The sequence below is a fragment of the Nesoenas mayeri genome (assembly GCF_963082525.1).
Source record: "Nesoenas mayeri genome assembly, chromosome: 3".
In the NCBI taxonomy this organism is placed as follows: Eukaryota; Metazoa; Chordata; class Aves; order Columbiformes; family Columbidae; genus Nesoenas; species Nesoenas mayeri.
The window spans coordinates 541,904-561,523 of NC_137544.1; the positions used below are offsets into that span (position 1 = coordinate 541,904).

Genomic DNA, 19,620 nt, shown 5'->3' on the forward strand with positions numbered 1-19,620 from the left:
TGGTACAGCTACCGCTGGCCAACTCGGGACGGGCTCTCTGCAGCGGCTGTGCAGTGCTGGGCAGGGCTGATGGTGTGTGCTGTGACCAAGCAGCGGCTCCGTTCCGCGGCAGCGAGCGCCGGCGGGACCGGCCGGCACACTCAGCATTTGGTCTTACACAACCGCCCTTGACCTGAGTAATTTCACTTCAGCTTCTCAGCACCCAAGAGTGGAGATGTTTAGGTGAACTGCTCCGTGCTTTGGGCTCCAAGGGTGCTTTTTAGGGAAGAGGGAAGTGTTCTTGGTGTGGAAACCTGTATTTTAGGTAGAGCAAAAAGCGAACACGGAGCTGTTTGCAGTGCTGTGCGTGGCGTGGCTGCCGACCGGCTTTCGGTGAGCGTTGGTGTTTGTCACCAGGTCGGTGTGCTGTCCTGGCGCCTGTCCTCAAGAACTCGCGTCTCCCGCTCCCGTACAGTCTCACATCTGCTGTAGTGTCTGGTTTTTAACAAAAAAAGCACAAACAACAGGACAACTCTTTGATGTTGGTGAATTTGATGTCAGCTGAGGTAATTAGCACTTTTAGCTGTAATTTTTTAATGAGTTTATATAAAGTACTTTATTTCTCTTCTTCCTTCCAGTACAACAGCTACAAAAATACTGTTTGGATCAGTAAAATAACATTTTACAGTATCACGGTATCCCGGTATGTTTGGGATTGGAAGGGCCCTGGAAAGCTCATCCAGTGCAATCCCCCCATGGAGCAGGAACACCCAGATGAGGTTACACAGGAAGGTGTCCAGGCGGGTTGGAATGTCTGCACAGAAGGAGACTCCACAACCCCCTGGGCAGCCTGGGCCAGGCTCTGACACCCTCACCCCAACAAGTTGCTTCTCCTCTTTCAGTGGAACCTCCTGTGTTCCAGTTTGCACCCATTGCCCCTTGTCCTGTCACTGGTTGTCACCAGCAGAGCCTGGCTCCATCCTCCTGACACTGCCCCTTTCCATATTGATCCCCAGGAATGAGTCCCCCCTCAGTGTCCTCTTGTCCAGCTCCAGAGCCCCAGCTCCCTCAGCCTTTCCTCACACGGGAGATGCTCCACTCCCTGCAGCATCTTGGTGGCTGCGCTGGACTCTCTGCAGCAGTTCCCTGTCCTGCTGGAACTGAGGGGCCACAGCTGGACACAAGATTCCAGGTGTGGTCTCCCCAGGGCAGAGCAGAGGGGCAGGAGAACCTCTCTGACCTACTGACCACCCCCTTCTAACCCACCCCAGGTCCCATTGGCTTCCTGGCCACAAGGGCCAGTGCTGGCTCATGGTCACCCTGCTGTCCCCAGGACCCCCAGATCCCTTTCCCCTACACTGCTCTCTAATAGATCATTCCCAGCTTATAGTGGAACCTGGGGCTGTTCCTGCCCAGCTGCAGGACTCTGCACTTGCCCGTGTTAAATTCCATCAGGTTATCCCTGCCCAGCTCTCCATCCCGTCCAGGTCTCTGATGGCAGCACAGCCTCTGGCGTGCTGGCAGTTCTGATGATTGGGGTTTGACTGCTTGAACATCCGGGACGCTGCGCCTTTGTCATCACTGCGTGGCCTCCAGAAACCTGAGAACGCCTGCGCGTAGGGAGTGATGGGTGCAAGGTACCGGGTGGTTTGGAGTGTTTCCTTTAGTTCCGCTTGGTTTACAGTGAGATCCCGAGCAGTTGGGCTGGCCACTCACTCGTTCCTGTGGCACACACCGCAGCAGGGTCTGCAGCTGCTGCTCCTGGATGTGCCGCCGATACTCAGCGCTGCGCTGAGCCCTCCCGTGCCTGTGCAGAACCAGAGCCACGTGTGTGGCTTAGAAAAGCCCGGGCTTTGCTGGGCGGGAGATCCCCGCAGCCGATGCGGCTCTGTGAGCTCTGCTGAAGAGCCGATGGACACATGCGGGGGTTTGCTGGCACGGTCTCCTCTGGCTGGTGGAGGACGTTTGGCTGCTGTTCCCAGCTGAGCTTCCCAGGCGATCCAGTGCTCTTCGTGCTCTTGAGCTGCTTGGTGCCAGTTCTGCTTCTTCACTAGAGCAGATTGCTGGAGAGCTCTGTCTTTCATCACTCCCCCTCTTTCTTGAAGTGTTTGTTAGTATTTAATTGGTGTCCTTTTCTGAGGTTGAGGAGTTACCCAGCGTAACCAAGAATGCATGTAGATGGAATCACACAATCGCTTTGGTTGGAAAAGCTCCTCAAGATTGTTGAGTCCAACCATAACCCACCCTGTCCCTGCCCCATGTCCTGAGAACCTCATGTCCGTCTGTCCAGCCCTCCAGGGCTGGTGACTCCAGCACTGCCCTGGGCAGCCTGTTCCAATGCCCCACAGCCCTTTGGGGAAGAAATTGTTCCCACATCCAACCTCAACCTCCCCTGGGCAACTTGAGGCCGTTTCCTCTGCTCCTGGCGCTTGTTCCTGGGGAGCAGAGCCCGACCCCCCTGGCTCCGAGCTCCTTTGGGGCAGGTCAGAGATCGGAAGGTGGTGGGGAGCTCGGGTGGGCTCGCCGGGGCGTGCGGACGAGCGGCGATCGGACCCAGACTGCAGGTCGGTGTCTCAGAGCTGCCAGTGCAACACACGCTCCAGCCTCTCTGTATAAAGCAGAGAGTTGATCTTTTTTCTGTTTATAAACTGTAATTGCTGGGAGGAACGTGTCGTCCTGGCGAGAGCAGCGCGAGATTCACTCTGACCAGGGCAGGCGCAGGAGCTGCAATTGCCGCTGCTTTGGGGCATGATTTCTGCCTTCGTTTTCGCCAGGAGCAGTGCAGGGGGAGAGCAGTTCTGACGTGGCTGTCTCCCTTGCACCCGGGACACTGTTCATATGCACCCAGAGCCCAGTTCCATTCTCACTGTGGTAAACGGCAGCACCGTAGCAGCGAGGCGCTGGATTAGCAGGGAGTGTTCATGTGCTTCTCAAAACGCTTTTTAATGCCTTTCGCTAGAAGTGCTTCATGTAATACATCTGGATCACATTAGCTGTTTAAGATTAGGTTATTCTAAGCTTAGTTGAAGAGGGGTGTTGTATTTTTAGTTCAGCTTGACTGTACTTTTTTTTCCAAATAAGTAAAGCGCAGCCTTTTCTTTCTGAATGTGTGGATTTTGAGGCAGAAAACCCCACGGGAACATATGTGACCCCCTGAGCAGGAACTCCGTTTACATGGCTTTGGTGCTGTACTCCCCCAAATGCAGAGCCGCTCAGGGAGCTGGGGCTCTGGAGCTGGACAAGAGGACACTGAGGGGGGACTCGTTCCTGGGGATCAATATGGAAAGGGGCAGTGTCAGGAGGATGGAGCCAGGCTCTGCTGGTGACAACCAGGGACAGGACAAGGGGCAATGGGTGCAAACTGGAACACAGGAGGTTCCACTGAAAGAGGAGAAGCAACTTGTTGGGGTGAGGGTGGCAGAGCCTGGCCCAGGCTGCCCAGGGGGTTGTGGAGTCTCCTTCTGTGCAGACATTCCAACCCGCCTGGACACCTTCCTGTGTAACCTCATCTGGGTGTTCCTGCTCCATGGGGGGATTGCACTGGATGAGCTTTACAGGGCCCCTCAACCCTGACACTCTGGGATTCTATGTTTTTTTCTTCTGATTTGAAAGTATTTTGACTCCCAACTTCTCTCAGCAATTGCAGATGTATTTTTCCTTGACTTGTGGCACATTTTTAGATGGTTTTCTTCTGTTTCCTGCTGTTTAACCGTTAGCACATATCTGGTAAAGTGAGCTGCCAAGGCTGACCTTAGGCTGATGACCCTGACAGGGATTTTCTCTGGAGCCACTGGCATAAAGCCTGTGTCAGCGCAAGGCTGTTCCTCCCGCCTGTGTTCTCAGCCGCATCCCCGCGTCTCTGCTCAGACAAGCCTGAGAAACCCGGCTGCTCGTTCCTGCTGCATCAGGCTAAGAAAACCTCAGTCTTGAGTTGAGAATTGTCTGAGCGGCTGCCAAAATGTCCCGAGCTGTGTCCCCCTGGTGTGTGCCGCCGTGTCCCTCGGCGCCGCCGCTCCCGCTGCGTCTGCTCCAGGTGCGTGAGCCTGTGTCTGCACATAGTAAATGGAAAGGGAAATGACTGGCTGAGCGAGCCAAGATCTCTGCGGTCCTGTGGGAGACACACGTCGAGCTGCACGGACGTCACCGTCGCTCTTGGATCAGCTGCCTCCATGGATTTTCTCATTGCTGTTTACCTGGCATCGTTTGTGAAAGACAAATGTGAGCCAGAATATTGCTGTTAACTATCACTTTAGGCAAGTGAGCACATGTATGCTGGAAGTGACGTATGCTGGAAGTGATGTATGCTGGAAGTGGTGTGTGCTGGAAGTGGTGTGTGCTGGAAGTGGTGTATGCTGGAAGTGGTGTATGCTGGAAGTGATGTGTGCTGGAAGTGATGTATGCTGGAAGTGGTGTGTGCTGGAAGTGGTGTGTGCTGGAAGTGATGTATGCTGGAAGTGATGTGTGCTGGAAGTGATGTATGCTGGAAGTGGTGTGTGCTGGAAGTGGTGTATGCTGGAAGTGATGTGTGCTGGAAGTGATGTATGCTGGAAGTGATGTATGCTGGAAGTGATGTATGCTGGAAGTGGTGTATGCTGAAAGTGGTGCATGCTGGAAGTGGTGTATTCTGGAAGTGATGTGTGCTGGAAGTAGTGTATGCTGGAAGTGGTGTATTCTGGAAGTGGTGTGTGCTGGAAGTGGTGTGTGCTGGAAGTGATGTGTGCTGGAAGTGATGTGTGCTGGAAGTGGTGTGTGCTGGAAGTGGTGTGTGCTGGAAGTGGTGTATGCTGGAAGTGGTGTATTCTGGAAGTGATGTGTGCTGGAAGTGGTGTGTGCTGGAAGTGATGTGTGCTGGAAGTGGTGTGTGCTGGAAGTGGTGTATGCTGGAAGTGGTGTATGCTGGAAGTGGAGTGTGCTGGAAGTGGTGTATGCTGGAAGTGATGTGTGCTGGAAGTGATGTGTGCTGGAAGGCAGTGGGATTTCAAAGGAGCATCCTGGTGCTCTCCCACCCCGAAGGACAAAACACCTGCGCAAGATGACACAACTTAAGACTGCCTCTATTAAGAAAGAAAGAAGGGTGATAGTAATAGGAAATTCCCTTCTGAAAGGAACAGAGGGCCCAATATGCAGAGTTGACCCTCATCTTAGAGAAGTTTGTAGTCTACCTGGAGCCCGGATCAAGGATATTGCTAGAGAGCTCCCAAGACTGGTGCACCCGACAGACTACTACCCGCTGCTGGTCTTCCAGACAGATGGGGAGGAAGCTGCTTCCCGTAGTCTGAGGGCAATGAAGAATGATTTCAAGGTCTTGGGAAGGATGGTGAAAGACTCAGGGGCTCAAGTGATCTTTTCTTCACTCCTTCCATCTTCAAGTGACGATGTGGGATGGAATAGGAAAATTCATTCTCTAAATGGTTGGCTCCAAGAGTGGTGCTACAGGCAGGGCTTTGGATTTTTTGATAATGGTTGGTTCTATAAGACACCAGTCCGGACAGTGTCACGCGGGAAAGGTTTATCTCAGAGGGGCAAAAGAATGCTGGGGCAGGAATTAGCTGGGCTCATTTGGAGAGCTTTAAACTAGGCTCGAAGGGGGATGGGGTTGTAGCTGGGCTTGTCCCAGTGGGGCAGCATTCTAAAACTGATGAGGACCAGGTGGCCTCCTATGCTCCTAGGGAGAAATGGGAGTGCTCTGCTTGCTCCCTGAAATGCCTGTACACCAATGCGCGCAGCATGGGGAATAAGCAGGAGGAGTTAGAATCCTATGTTCGGCTGGGAGATTATGACCTGGTGGCAATTACAGAAACATGGTGGGACAGTTCACATGACTGGAATGTGGTCGTGGATGGCTCTGCCCTTTTCAGAAAAGACAGGCCAGCCAGGCGTGGTGGTGGAGTTGCTCTCTATGTGAGAGAGCAACTACAATGTACTAAATTCTGCCCAGGAGTGGATGATGAGCGAGTTGAGAGTGCATGGGTCAGGATCAAGGGGCAGGCTGGCAGGGGTGACACTGTTGTGGGCGTCTGTTACAGGCCACCAGATCAGGCTGAGGAAGTTGATGAGGCCTTCTATGGGCAGCTGAGAGTGGCCTCGCAGTCACAGGCCCTGGTTGTTGTGGGTGATTTTAACTTCCCTGATGTTTGCTGGAAGGACCATTCAGCCAGCCAGCCAGCCACAGTCCAGGAGGTTCCTCCAGTGCCTTGATGAGAACTTCCTCATGCAGATGGTGGAGGAGCCGACTAGGAGAGGAGCACTGCTGGATCTCATCCTCACTAACAAGGAGGGTCTGGTCGAAGCAGTAAAGGTTGAGGGCTGCCTGGGTTGCAGTGACCACGAGATGGTGGAGTTCAGCATCTTGTGTGGCAGGAACAGCATAGCAAGTAGAATTGCAACCCTGGACTTTAGCAGGGCTAACTTTGGCCTTTTCAAGCAATTGCTGGGGGAAATCCCATGGGCAAGACTGCTTGAAGGAAAAGGGGCCCAAGATAGCTGGACTGCATTCAGAGATTGCTGCTTCCACGCTCAGGATCAGAGCATCCCCACACGTAGGAAGTCAAGGAAGGGAGCCAGGAGGCCTGCGTGGTTGAATAGGAATCTATTGGGTATGCTCAAGCAGAAGAGGAGAGTTTACAGGTCATGGAAGCAGGGGCTGGCCACTTGGGAAGAATATAAGGCTGCTGTTAGAGGATGTAGGAAGGCAGCTAGGATAGCCAAGGCCTCCTTAGAATTACAGCTGGCGAGAGGGGTCAAGGACAGCAAAAAGAACTTTTTCAAATACATAGCGGATAAAACTAATACCAGAGGCAATGTAGGCCCACTGAGGAATGGGGTGGGTGCCCTGGTGGCGGAAGATACAGAGAAGGCAGAATTACTGAATGCCTTCTTTGTCTCTGTCTACTCTGCCGGAGGCTGTCCTGGGGAGCCCTGTACCCCTGAGACCCCAGATGAAGCCAGGTCAATGGAGGAGCTTGCTTTAGTTGATGAGGACTGGGTTAAGGAGCAATTAAATAGACTGGACACCCATAAATCCATGGGTCCAGATGGGATGCATCCGCGGGTGCTGAGGGAGCTGGCTGAGGTCATTGCTGGACCGCTCTCCATCATCTTTGCCAAGTCTTGGGAAACGGGAGAGGTGCCCGAGGATTGGAGGAAAGCAAATGTCACTCCAATCTTCAAAAAGGGCAAGAAGGAGGACCCGGGTAACTATAGACCGGTCAGCCTCACCTCTGTCCCTGGGAAAGTAATGGAACAGCTTATCCTTGGTGCCATCTCAAGGCATATCAAGGATAGGAAGGTTATTAGGGGCAGTCAGCATGGCTTTACCAAGGGTAAGTCATGCTTGACCAACCTCATAGCCTTTTATGAGAATGTTACAAGGTGGATGGATGATGGCAGAGCGGTGGATGTGGTCTACCTTGACTTCAGTAAAGCCTTTGACACAGTCTCCCACAGCATCCTAGTTGCTAAGTTGCGGAGGTGTGGTCTAGACAATAGAGTAGTGAGGTGGGTTACAAACTGGCTTAAGGAGAGAAGCCAGAGAGTGGTAGTCAATGGTGCGGAGTCTAGTTGGAGACCAGTATCTAGTGGAGTACCTCAGGGGTCAGTACTGGGGCCAGTATTATTCAATATATTCATTAACGACTTAGACGAGGGAATAGAGTGTACTATCAGCAAGTTTGCTGATGACACTAAGCTGGGAGGAGTGGCTGACACGCCAGAAGGCTGTGCTGCCATCCAGCGAGACCTGGACAGGCTGGAGAGTTGGGCGGGGAATAACCTAATGAAATTTAACAAGGAAAAGTGTAGAGTCCTGCATCTGGGCAGGAACAACCCCAGGTTCCAGTATCGGTTGGGAAATTACATATTAGAGAGCAGTGTAGGGGAAAGGGACCTGGGGATCCTGGTGGACAACAGGATGACCATGAGCCAGCACTGTGCCCTTGTGGCCAGGAAGGCCAATGGCATCCTGGGGTGTATTACAAGGGGGGTGGTTAGTAGATTGAGAGAGGTTCTCCTTCCCCTCTACTCTGCCCTGGTGAGACCCCATCTGGAATATTGTGTCCAGTTCTGGGCCCCTCAGTTCAAGAAGGACAGGGAACTGCTGGAGAGGGTCCAGCGTAGGGCAACCAAGATGATTAAGGGAGTGGAGCATCTCCCTTATGAGGAAAGGCTGAGGGAGCTGGGGCTCTTTAGTTTGGAGAAGAGGAGACTGAGGGGTGACCTTATTAATGTTTATAAATATATAAAAGGTGAGTGCCATGAGGATGGAGCCAGGCTCTTCTCGTTGGCAAACAATGATAGGACAAGGGGCAATGGGATCAAGCTGGAACACAAGAGGTTCCACTTAAATTTGAGAAAAAACTTCTTCTCAGTAAGGGTGACAGACACTGGAACAGGCTGCCCAGGGGGGTTGTGGAGTCTCCTTCTCTGGAGACATTCAAGACCCACCTGGACATGTTCCTGTGCAACCTCACTTAGGCGTTCCTGCTCCAGCAGGGGGATTGGACTAGATGATCTTTTGAGGTCCCTTCCAATCCAGAACATACTGTGATACTGTGATACTGTGACACGTCCCAGAGAAAACAAAACAAGTGCAATGCTGTGGGCACGTCCAGCTCGCCGTGTTCCAGGCTCGGGCCGCGCGCAGGGCTGTGCCGGCGCCGCGCCAGCCGGGAGCCTCCGCTCTGGCTGCTGCCGCTTAGCGGAGCGTCTCCATAACTGCATGAGAACTGACTGACTGCGGGTCTGCAAACCTTAAGGAAGCCCAGTACCTTGTGAAATGTTATTGGGTCTTGCCAGGCTGAAATTTCTCATTTAATTGACCTTTAACATAATTAAAATTCTGTTGTAATTTCATTTCTCCGAAGAAATGCCGTGGTGTCTGTGACATTCCAAGTAAGAATTGTACAGAAGGCTCTATTTAAGCGTTAGGTCTCTGCTTGGCTGCGCGCAGCCTTCTTGGAAAGATGCAAAATGATGGCCTTTTGTGTCCAGTTATTTTTCCAGGTTGGAGAAGCTGAGTTTTCCTTGTTCAAGCACAGCATAAACATGACAATGTGACCAGAAGCTGAGGGTGAAGAAGAGCAGCCTGCGTTCGGCTTGATGTTCCCGCTTCGCACAACTCGTAGTTTCTGCAGCGACAGGCTGCAAAGAGGATGTGGTTTGTGTTCCTGCCGTTCAGGTGTCTCAGACCCAGTAACAGCCAGTCTGTTTCTCTGCCTGGCTTTCAAATGTTAAGCCGAACTGGTGTTTTCTTGGTGTTGAAGAGCCGCGAGTGGGGCTTGGTGTGGGAGGAGGGCTGTGCGCAGGCCCACAGGGGCTGTGGGGCATTGAACAGGCTGCCCAGGGCAGTGCTGGAGTCACCAGCCCTGGAGGGCTGGACAGACGGACATGAGGTTCTCAGGACATGGGGCAGGGACAGGGCTGGGAATGGTTGGACTCCATGAGCTTGGGGGTCTCTTCCCACCAAAATGATTCTGTGAATCTCCGATGACACTTTTAGATACATCATCCTCACACATGGCATCATCATCATCCTCACACATGGCATCATTATCATCTTCACACTTGGCATCATCATCATCTTCACACTTGGCATCACCTCGCTGGCCATTTTCATGGCCCTGTCGGCCGTAACGGATCCCGTTCCCGGGATGGCACAGTTCGTTTAGATTACTACAGGTTCTATGAGTATCTTGGGGTTTTTTCCTCCAAAAATGTACTTATTCCTTTTTTGATGTTGTCCTTTGTATTTCTGGTCTTCTGTTCTGTGGGTTATGTGTCTCTGGATTTCCACACGAGTCCCTCTGGCCTTAGCTCACCAGAATATCGAATATTTCACCCTTTCCCTGTTGCCGGGTCTGAGCTGCTCCTGCGTAGGACGGGACCTTGCAGAACTCTTCCGATTTCTTGCCCGATTACCATTTGATTCCGTTCTTGGCCGCCTCTCCAGCCCAGTGCCAGAGTTATGCCAGTGCTTTGGTTTTGAAACAGTAGCCAAATAATGTTTAGAAGCCTCTTGTGGGAAATGTCTGAGTGAACGCTTATCAAGAGACTTTCTCGCAGCCCTTTTTGTGGCTGCGTTGGGAGAACCGCGCTGGGTGCCGGGTCTGCGTTTCCTCTGCAGGTGCCGAGCAGACTCTGATCCTTTCCAGCACCTTCTCATTCTTCTTGAACTGCAGTTTCAACCAAATCGAGAAACAGATGCAAGTTTACCAACATTCTTATTGCTTTCAAAGCGCAGATACAGCTTTTGCTTTCCAGGTCTTGATGTAACATCAGGGGGTATCGCCTTTTAAGTGGTAATTCTGGTTGCTGTGCGACTGTGTTGTCTTTGATCGCGTGTGTGTATCATCCGGGTGTGATTTTGTCAGAGACTTTTAAATTCCTGCTTCTTACCGTACCCTGTTATTGTTGTCATTTTAGTGATATTTCGGAGGCGTTTCTGTTGTGTGTGCCCGCTGAAACACTTGCTCTTTTCATTTAATGCCCATGCCAAGTGTGAGACTTTTGCTTTCCGTAACTGGTCGTTACCAATCCTGCGCATTTTCGGGCCAAGCTGCGTTGCGGTGCCCGCTGTCCCAGCGGTGCTCACTGTCCTGGTGGTGCTCACTGTCCCGGCGGTGCCCGCTGTCCCAGCGGTGCTTGCTGTCCCAGCGGTGCTTGCTGTCCCGGCGGTGCTCGCTGTCCCGGCGGTGCTCGCTGTCTCGGCGGTGCTCGCTGTCCCGGCGGTGCTTGCTGTCCCAGCGGTGCTTGCTGTCCCGGCGGTGCCCGCTGTCTCGGCGGTGCTCGCTGTCCCAGCGGTGCTCGCTGTCCCGGCGGTGCTCGCTGTCCCGGTGGTGCCTGCTGTCCCGGCGGTGCCTGCTGTCCCGGCGGTGCTCGCTGTCCCGGTGGCGCTCGCTGTCCCGGTGGCGCTCGCTGTCCCGGCGGTGCTCGCTGTCCCGGCGATGCCTGCTGTCCTGGCGGTGCTCGCTGTCCCGGCGGTGCCCGCTGTCCTGGCCGTGCTCGCCGTCCTGGCGGTGCTCGCTGTCCTGGCGGTGCTTGCTGTCCTGGCCGTGCTCGCTGTCCCGGCGGTGCTCGCTGTCCTGGCGGTGCTCGCTGTCCTGGCGGTGCCCGCTGTCTCGGCGGTGCTTGCTGTCCCGGCGGTGCCCGCTGTCCTGGCCGTGCTCGCTGTCCTGGCCGTGCTCGCTGTCCTGGCGGTGCCCGCTGTCCTGGCGGTGCTCGCTGTCCCGGCGGTGCCCGCTGTCCCGGCCGTGCTCGCTGTCCCGGCGGTGCTCGCTGTCCTGGCGGTGCCCGCTGTCCTGGCCGTGCTTGCTGTCCCGGCGGTGCTCGCTGTCCTGGCGGTGCTCGCTGTCCCGGCGGTGCGGCGCTGCGCCCTGACGCCGGGAGCGGCCGCACTCCGGCTGTTGTTAACCGAGAGCTGACACCGTTGTCCCTGGACTCCTTGCAGCCGCACAAGGATGCTGCTGTCACCTCCTGGGTTCTGCAACCAGTGGCTTTAGGAAAAGCACTAATTTAAATAGTTCACGTGTGAATCCGTTTATTATCCTTTATGATAGGGGTTCTCCCTGTCCTGGGAACAAAGGTTCCTTTGCTCTTTACTCTTTCCCTGCTCGTACAGGGGCCGTTGTTATCTACACAAATTTACATGCAGGTACATACACAGCCCGTGAATTTGCTGGTGTCTGTTGTTTTCTCTTTTACCTGCCTGTGTCCATGCCCAGGCCCACAGCTGTGCCCTCGGGGTTCACGGCAGCTGCAGCCCAATCTCGCTGATGTTCTCGGTGTTCACTTTGTCCCGGCCGTCTCGCAGTGCCAGTGTCCCGTTCACCTCATCTGGTGTCTGTCTGTTCTGTCCCGGCCGTCTCGCAGTGCCAGTGTCCCGTTCACATCATCTGGTGTCTGTCTGTTCTGTCCCGACTGTCTCGCAGTGCCAGTGTCCCGTTCACGTCACTCTGCTGCGTGTCCGGTTTTGCTGCCCGTTCAGTCGCGGCTGCAGAACATCTTGGTCTCTCCCCGGTGTGCGGGTTTCTGATTTTTGTGCAGGCGCAGGGGCGGGTTCACTGGCCGCTGCCCAGTGCCAGATGGGTTTGCCGGGGCAATAGAGGCAAAGCCGCGGTTGCCAGGCCTGGAGCCGAATGGTTTCCCCGACTGGCCGTGTCCATCACCGCGGCACTGCCGCGCGGGTGCTTGGGTGTTCTGTGCCAAACAGGCGCCTTCACACTACGGGACCAGCTCTTACTCAGTTCCCATCCCCGGTTCGTTGGTTGTGACGAGACCGTTTCAGAGTCGGAATCACCTGGAACTAGACGCTTTGCTCCAGGGCTCCGCTGGCTAAGACGGGATTCCCTGGAGCACCCGCGCTCAGCCGCTGGGAATACGTGTTCATCTGTGTGTTCATTTACAGGGATATCCTGGATATTCCCATATTTGTTTTCAGAAGGGAGCAGGTGACGTTCCATTTCCTTGGCGTGTTGTTTACTGCCTGCTCTTGTGTGGGGTTCAGATCAATTCTGGTCAGCAGCTGCTGCCAATGAAGTGCCTGACTGCAGCTCATCCACACGAACAACCACCGGTGCCTGTGTCTGTATTTAGACTTGAATTTGCTGAGCCTGTGTGCACCTGGAGCGCTGTCCCGAGCCGCAGCGTTGTTCGACAGCAGCTCTTTACAAGATTAATAAAAAAGGAGATGGGCAAGGAGTTGGTCACAGGAACTGCCGTTGGCTTTCAGAGAACAGCTGCCGCGGTGGGGAGGAGCAGGAGCGATGCTTCATGCTGGAGGTGCAGCTTTCCTGAGCCTCCTGAGACGGTGTGAAACGCTGAGGACCGGCTAACGTGCTGATGTATGAAGGCAGCTGACGTATGTGTGTCTATATTTTTCCCGTAGTGTCATCCAGGCTGTCCCAGACGTCGTCCCCGCAGCCGGGCTGCCCGTCGCCCTCCATCCAGCCCGCCAAAGCCATCTCCTCGTCGCAGAAGCACAGCAAGAAGGCGCTCAAACAGGTGAGTGTCCTGAGCGGGACCCGCTCTGCGGCTCAGCGCCATCGGTTCATTTCTCTGCTAAGGGGTGTTTCTCAGTGGAGCTCACTCTGCAGGGAGGTAACTCAGGACTTCCCCGCTGTCTCATAATAAACAGGGGTTTGCTGAGACATCCCTCTCTGTTAAAGGTGATTAGGAGTATTGTGGTATTTAGTTATGTGCTTTTTCCCTAAATGAGCATCTGAACAATTTTTATTATTATTATTTTAAAGAACGGGTATAAGATGTCATTTCTTTTCACCCAGCCTTTTGGTGAGTGTGCTTAGCCTCCTGCCGTCCGCGTTCAGAAACGTGCGGCGTGTGGCTGGGCAGGGGAGGAGCGGGAAGGGGCACCCAGTGCGCCTGGTCGCACCCTCTGGGTGCTGGGGGAGGGTTTGCCCTGCTCGGGAATGGCTGTTGTGCAGGCCGTGTTCATCCTGCGCACGCAGGATGGAACTGGGTGAGTGTTTGTATTTCAGTGCTTTATTTCTCCTAATGAAAAAAGCAAGAGGAATGAGTCCCCGGAGCGGCTCATTTGCAGGTGTTTCCCCAGCTGCATGGTTTAGTTCTCCACGACCCTTAGAAAGGAGACGCTTTATCAGGGTTAGGTTTACCCTTTAGCAAAGTCAAAGTCTGTAAGGACGTATGAATCAAGCTGCAGAGGAGGTGCTGGTCCAGGTGTTCAGGCAGCTTGGCACCAGCAGGTGAAGCCGTGGTGCATCCCAGGCAGGATTTACCTTCCCCAGGCTGTTTCTCAGCGGAGCAGCGGCGCTCAGGCGGCGTCCAGCTGACAGCGCTGCCGGCCGCCCTGGGAGAGCGGCTGCGGCGCGGGACGACGGTCTCACCAGGGATGTCGTTGAGGAAAGTATTACAGATAAGGCCCTGGGTAAACTGGAGCTTCGTTCCCAGCAAGAGAGCTGGGTTGGTGTCAGGATGAGGTGCCGGCTGCAGGGAATCTTCTCGCTCTGTTCTCTTCCCGCTTGGCGGGTTCTCAGCAGAAGTGTCGGTGTGACTGCTGTGGTGTGAGAACCGCGGTGAAGCGCCGAGGTGGTGTTGGCACTTCAGGCAGATCTTCTTCTGAAGTTCAGAGTCAAGCCTCCGCTTTCACTTGGATCCCCAGAAAATTGCTTCTCACTAGTTCAGCAAGATCTTAACTACACTGTTATCCGTGGAATTCTGCCATTTTGACCAAATACATCTTCCTCCTCTTCCCAAACACAGTAGCCACTGTTGGCTGGAAAAGTTATAAGAAGCAGGTAAAATGAACAAATCTAGATAGCAGGAAGGAGGCAGCAATGGTATGACTAGAGTAGTAGGAAAAAGATACCGAGTGGGACAAGAATTAAAGAAAGCTTTCCTATTTGTAATGATGTCTGTGACCCAGGTTACTTGCTGGCGTGTGCTGGACGAGACAGCTGGCTGGACTCAGCCCGCCTGGCTTAAGCACCGAGTGATCATAAAGCTCCTGGAGGGGAGAGCGAGCGGGTTTCTCAGGGAGAGCTCTGGAGCACCACCCTGCTGCTATACCGGCTGTAGGTGTCAGGCCCTTCAGGAAATAATGATCAGGGCTTAGTTCATAAGTGCATCAGAGTTAAAACTGTAAAATACAGCCAAATAATGTGGTGTGCCCTGGTGTGCCGTCACCACACAGTACAGTAATTAAGTAGATGGCTGCATTCCTTACAGTCATTTGGAAAAATCCCGAGTTAGAGGTTTGCAGTATCTGAATTTAAATTGGCAGAGACATGTCAGTGCTCATCCTGCTGGAAAGATGAAACAGCCATGGGGAGAAACCCCCCTCATTGCAGTGAGTGTGTGCTGAGACAAAACCCACCACACTGGGGCTCTGAAATTATAACCCAGATCCAGAAAGACGGGCGGTTTCTCACCGGCTGCTGGAAAATGCAGGTGCTGCTGTAACGTTTCCTCTGAGCCCTCCAGTCCACTGATCCTGACCTGGCTCGAGCAGCCACCCGTGCCCTCGGAACTCACCTCAGAAACCAGCGCTGGCTGGAGCTGGGAGGCAGCCGCGCGGTCCCAGCGCTGCCCAGGCCAGGCCACCCGCAGCCGTGGCCGCACAGGATCTCCACACCTGCTGCCAGCAGCCTGTGCCAGCGCTTGCTCGCCTCGTAGCAACAGTGGATCTTGAATTCACATGGAATTTCTGGTTTTGTGCCTGTGCCCTCTGGTCCCATCTCTGGGCACCCCTGGCAGAGCACGGCTCCCTCTGCCCGCCCTCCGGCAGCTGCTTCCACACCTGGATCCCATCCCACCCCATCCCATCCATCCCATCCCATCCCACCCTATCCCACCCCACCCCATCCCATCCAATTCCACCCCATCTCATCCCACCCCATCTCATCCCACCCCATCTCATCTCATCTCATCCCACCCCATCCCATCCTATCCCATCCCATCCCATCCCACCCCATCCCACCCCATCCCACCCCATCCCACCCCATCTCATCCCACCCCATCCCATCCCATCCCACCTCATCCCATCCCACCCCATCCCATCCCATCCCATCCCACCCCATCCCATCCCATCCCATCCCATCCCATCCCATCCCATCCCACCCCATCCCATCCCACCCCATCCCATCCCGCCCCATCCCATCCCATCCCACCCCATCCCATCCCATCCCATCCCACCCCATCCCATCCCATCCCATCCCATCCCATCCCATCCCATCCCAACTCCAGGCTGAGCACCCCCAGCCCCTCCATGCCCTTGCTGTGCTCTGTCCAGTCTGTCCATGTCCCTCCTGTCCTGGGGAGCCCAGCGCTGGGCCCTGTGCTGAGCAGGGGGAAGGACCATCCCCTCCCTCGATCCAGATCTCCTCATGGTGTTTTAAGATTAGGAAGTTCACCCTCTGACGAGGTTGATACTGTTGGCTTTCCTCATTATCCAGTACACTTTGCCACGCAGATGGGATGAATAGGGCCAGAACTGTGTTGTGCTACACCCTGCAGCTCTCTGGTGGTGAGCAGTCATGTTCTCACCGTTTGGGTGAAGAAGGGAGCTGTACAACACGGATTTTTCCCCATGACGTGTGTTGCTGTGGGTTTTTAGTATCGTTGTCGAACTGTAGGGAGGTCCAGAGCAAGAGGTGGGTGCTCAGGAGCAGCTCCTGGTCCTGCTGCCATCACCGTTGTCCCAGAGTGGAGCTGACACGCAGGAGCATGCTGGGGATGTGAAGTCTGTGTTTAAATTACAGCTAAAGGAGGTGCTGGTGGTACTGACAGAATGGCACCGTTTTGAACTGCGCTCTTGTTGAGCTCTCCAGAATGAAGTGGTTTCCGCCCTCTACAGCGAAAGCGGGGTAACCCCAGAGCTGCCCTTGTGCAAACTGTGCACCGACAGCGGGGTACCCCCAGAGCTGCCTGTGTGCAAACTGTGCACCGACAGTGGGGTAACCCCAGAGCTGCCCTTGTGCAAACTGTGCACCGACAGCGGGGTACCCCCAGAGCTGCCCGTGTGCAAACTGTGCACCGACAGCGGGGTAACCCCAGAGCTGCCCTTGTGCAAACTGTGCACCGACAGCGGGGTAACCCCAGAGCTGCCTGTGTGCAAACTGTGCACCGACAGCGGGGTAACCCCAGAGCTGCCTGTGTGCAAACTGTGCACCGACAGCGGGGTAACCCCAGAGCTGCCCTTGTGCAAACTGTGCACCGACAGCGGGGTAACCCCAGAGCTGCCTGTGTGCAAACTGTGCACCGACAGCGGGGTAACCCCAGAGCTGCCTGTGTGCAAACTGTGCACCGACAGCGGGGTACCCCCAGAGCTGCCTGTGTGCAAACTGTGCACCGACAGCGGGGTAACCCCAGAGCTGCCTGTGTGCAAACTGTGCACCAACAGCGGGGTAACCCCAGAGCTGCCTGTGTGCAAACTGTGCACCGACAGCGGGGTAACCCCAGAGCTGCCTGTGTGCAAACTGTGCACCGACAGCGGGGTAACCCCAGAGCTGCCCTTGTGCAAACTGTGCACCGACAGCGGGGTACCCCCAGAGCTGCCCTTGTGCAAACTGTGCACCGACAGCGGGGTACCCCCAGAGCTGCCCTTGTGCAAACTGTGCACCGACAGCGGGGTAACCCCAGAGCTGCCTGTGTGCAAACTGTGCACCGACAGCGGGGTAACCCCAGAGCTGCCCTTGTGCAAACTGTGCACCGACAGCGGGGTAACCCCAGAGCTGCCCTTATGCAAACTGTGCACCGAGGAACATCCACGCCCAGTGAGAACAAAGGAACTACAGGTCGAACAAAACAAAAAGAACTGGTCCCTGGGCACGGAGGGAACATCCATGTGGGGCTGGGCTGCGGGAGAGTCACGGGCTGGGGCTGGTGGAGGGGTTTGCCGTGCTCTGGGGTCTCTGCAGAGAGAGACCCTGAGAGAGGGAGACCCTGAGAGAGACCCTGAGACCCCTGAGGGAGCCCCGCCAGAGCTGAGGGCACAGGGCCCGGTACAGGGCGGCTGGGCTGGTACAGGGGAGCTGGGCTGGTACAGGGGTGCAGGGCCCGGTACAGGGGTGCAGGGCCCGGTACAGGGGCGCAGGGCCCGGTACGTACCCCATGTGCATACACATGAGCCACGTTTAGCACACAGGGACAAGACAGAGTTGGTTACAGAGCTGCTCAAGGCTGGGTGCTGGAATGAAGCCAGCACACCAGACAGTAACAACCGTTATAGACAAACTCTATCACACTCAGGGCAGTCCTGGAGAGCCAATTGGTTACGTATTTACATATAGCATTACATAACCCTTTCAGCGTATAGTGAGCAGTGTCGAGCTAAAGGACACTACCCAGCAGTCTGGAGCTGTGTGAAGCAGGACTCAGCTGGCTCTGGGTTCACGGTGTCTAGAGCTGCAAGGTCAGTGGGGTCTGTGGTGTGTGACCACGTGTTTTGCAAGTCACTCTTTGTTAGATGGGTGGACTGACCTAAACCTGAACTGATTTATATATCTTTAGGGTAGCAATTGCAGATAGGATTCGCTCTTTTACGTGCTAATGATAGCGAGCTGGGTCTGGTATGGGGGAGCTGTGGGATGCTGGACCTGGTGTGAGCTGGGCTGTTATAGGGTGTATGGAGGAGCTGGGTTGTTATAGGGTGTATGGGGGAGCTGGGCTGTTATAGGGTGTATGGAGGAGCTGGGCTGTTATAGTGTGTATGGGGGAGCTGGGCTGTTATAGGGCGTATGGAGGAGCTGGGCTGTTATAGGGTGTATGGGGGAGCTGGGCTGTTATAGGGTATATGGAGGAGCTGGGCTGTTATAGGGTGTATGGGGGAGCTGGGCCTCAATGATCCCCATACTTCCAAGGGGGTTATAGAGAATATGAGCCAGGCTCATCACAAATTGAGTGAGACCTGGACAGGCTGGAGAGCTGGGTGGGGAGAAATTTAATGAAATAGAACAAGGGCAAGTGTGGAGTCTTGTGTCTGGGCAGGAACAACCCCAGGTTCCAGTATAAGTTGGGAACAAGCTGTTGCAGAGCAGTGTAGGGGAAAGGGACCTGAGGGTCCTGGGGACAGCAGGGTGACCATGAGCCAGCACTGGGCCCTTGTGGCCAGGAAGCCAATGGTACCTGGGGTGGGTTAGAAGGGGGTGGTCAGTAGGTCAGAGAGGTTCTCCTGCCCCTCTGCTCTGCCCTGGGGAGACCACACCTGGAATCTTGTGTCCAGCTGTGGCCCCTCAGCTCCAGCAGGACAGGGAACTGCTGGAGAGAGTCCAGCGCAGCCACCAAGATGCTGCAGGGAGTGGAGCATCTCCCGTGTGAGGAAAGGCTGAGGGAGCTGGGGCTCTGGAGCTGGACAAGAGGACACTGAGGGGGGACTCATTGCTGGGGATCAAGATGGAAAGGGGCAGTGTCAGGAGGATGGAGCCAGGCTCTGCTGGTGACAACCAGGGACAGGACAAGGGGCAATGGGTGCAAACTGGAACACAGGAGGTTCTGCTTAAAGAGGAGAAGCAACTTGTTGGGGTGAGGGTGTCAGAGCCTGGCCCAGGCTGCCCAGGGGGGTTGTGGAGTCTCCTTCTGTGCAGACATTCCAACCCGCCTGGACACCTTCCTGTGTAACCTCATCTGGGTGTTCCTGCTCCATGGGGGGATTGCACTGGATGAGCTTTACAGGGCCCTTCAACCCCTGACATTGTGTGATTCTGTGAAATGGTGAAGGACATAGCATGATGAGGAACAGTGGGTGTAAGTGGAAGGGTCTAAGGAGAGAGGAGAAGGTTTATCCCCGCAAGGCCAGTGTGGCGGTGAGCAGGTCCCAGCGCTTGTGTCGCCTCCAGCCTCGGAGGGTTCCAGGACCCAAGTGGGCAGCGCCCTGGGCCCGGGGAGGCCAGGCTGGGCCTGCGCTGGGCTGGACACGGCACTGGACACCAAAACCCCTCAAATGCTCATAGCAGAGAACGTGAGTGCGAAGCTGACACAGTTTATAAGAGGTGTCTAATGAAGGGTTGTTCCCTTGTCCTCCCACTCGTGCCTCAGCCACGCCGGCGTGGGCACCGCTGCACAGCGACAGCTGAGGGGACACCGAGCAAAAGCAGAATTGTTTTACCTAAGCCGAGAAAAATGCAGCAGTTGAATGGCAAACAGAATGGGTGGTCTGAATGCAGCAAACCTTCA

At 55.0% G+C, this 19,620-nt stretch overlaps 1 protein-coding gene across 4 annotated transcripts in view; it reads left to right on the forward strand.

Moving 5' to 3' along the window:
- Window positions 1-19,620, forward strand: part of ASXL2 (ASXL transcriptional regulator 2) — a 100,547-nt gene that overhangs the window by 56,383 nt on the left and 24,544 nt on the right. For all 4 annotated transcript variants that reach the window (XR_013922035.1, XM_080343076.1, XM_080343078.1 and 1 more), the window contains one exon: window positions 12,860-12,975. Coding sequence is in view for 1 of the 4 variants with exons in the window: in XM_080343076.1 (XP_080199202.1) it covers window positions 12,860-12,975 (116 nt within the window). In the remaining 3 variants the exon portion in view is untranslated. The remainder of the gene's footprint in view (window positions 1-12,859; window positions 12,976-19,620) is intronic.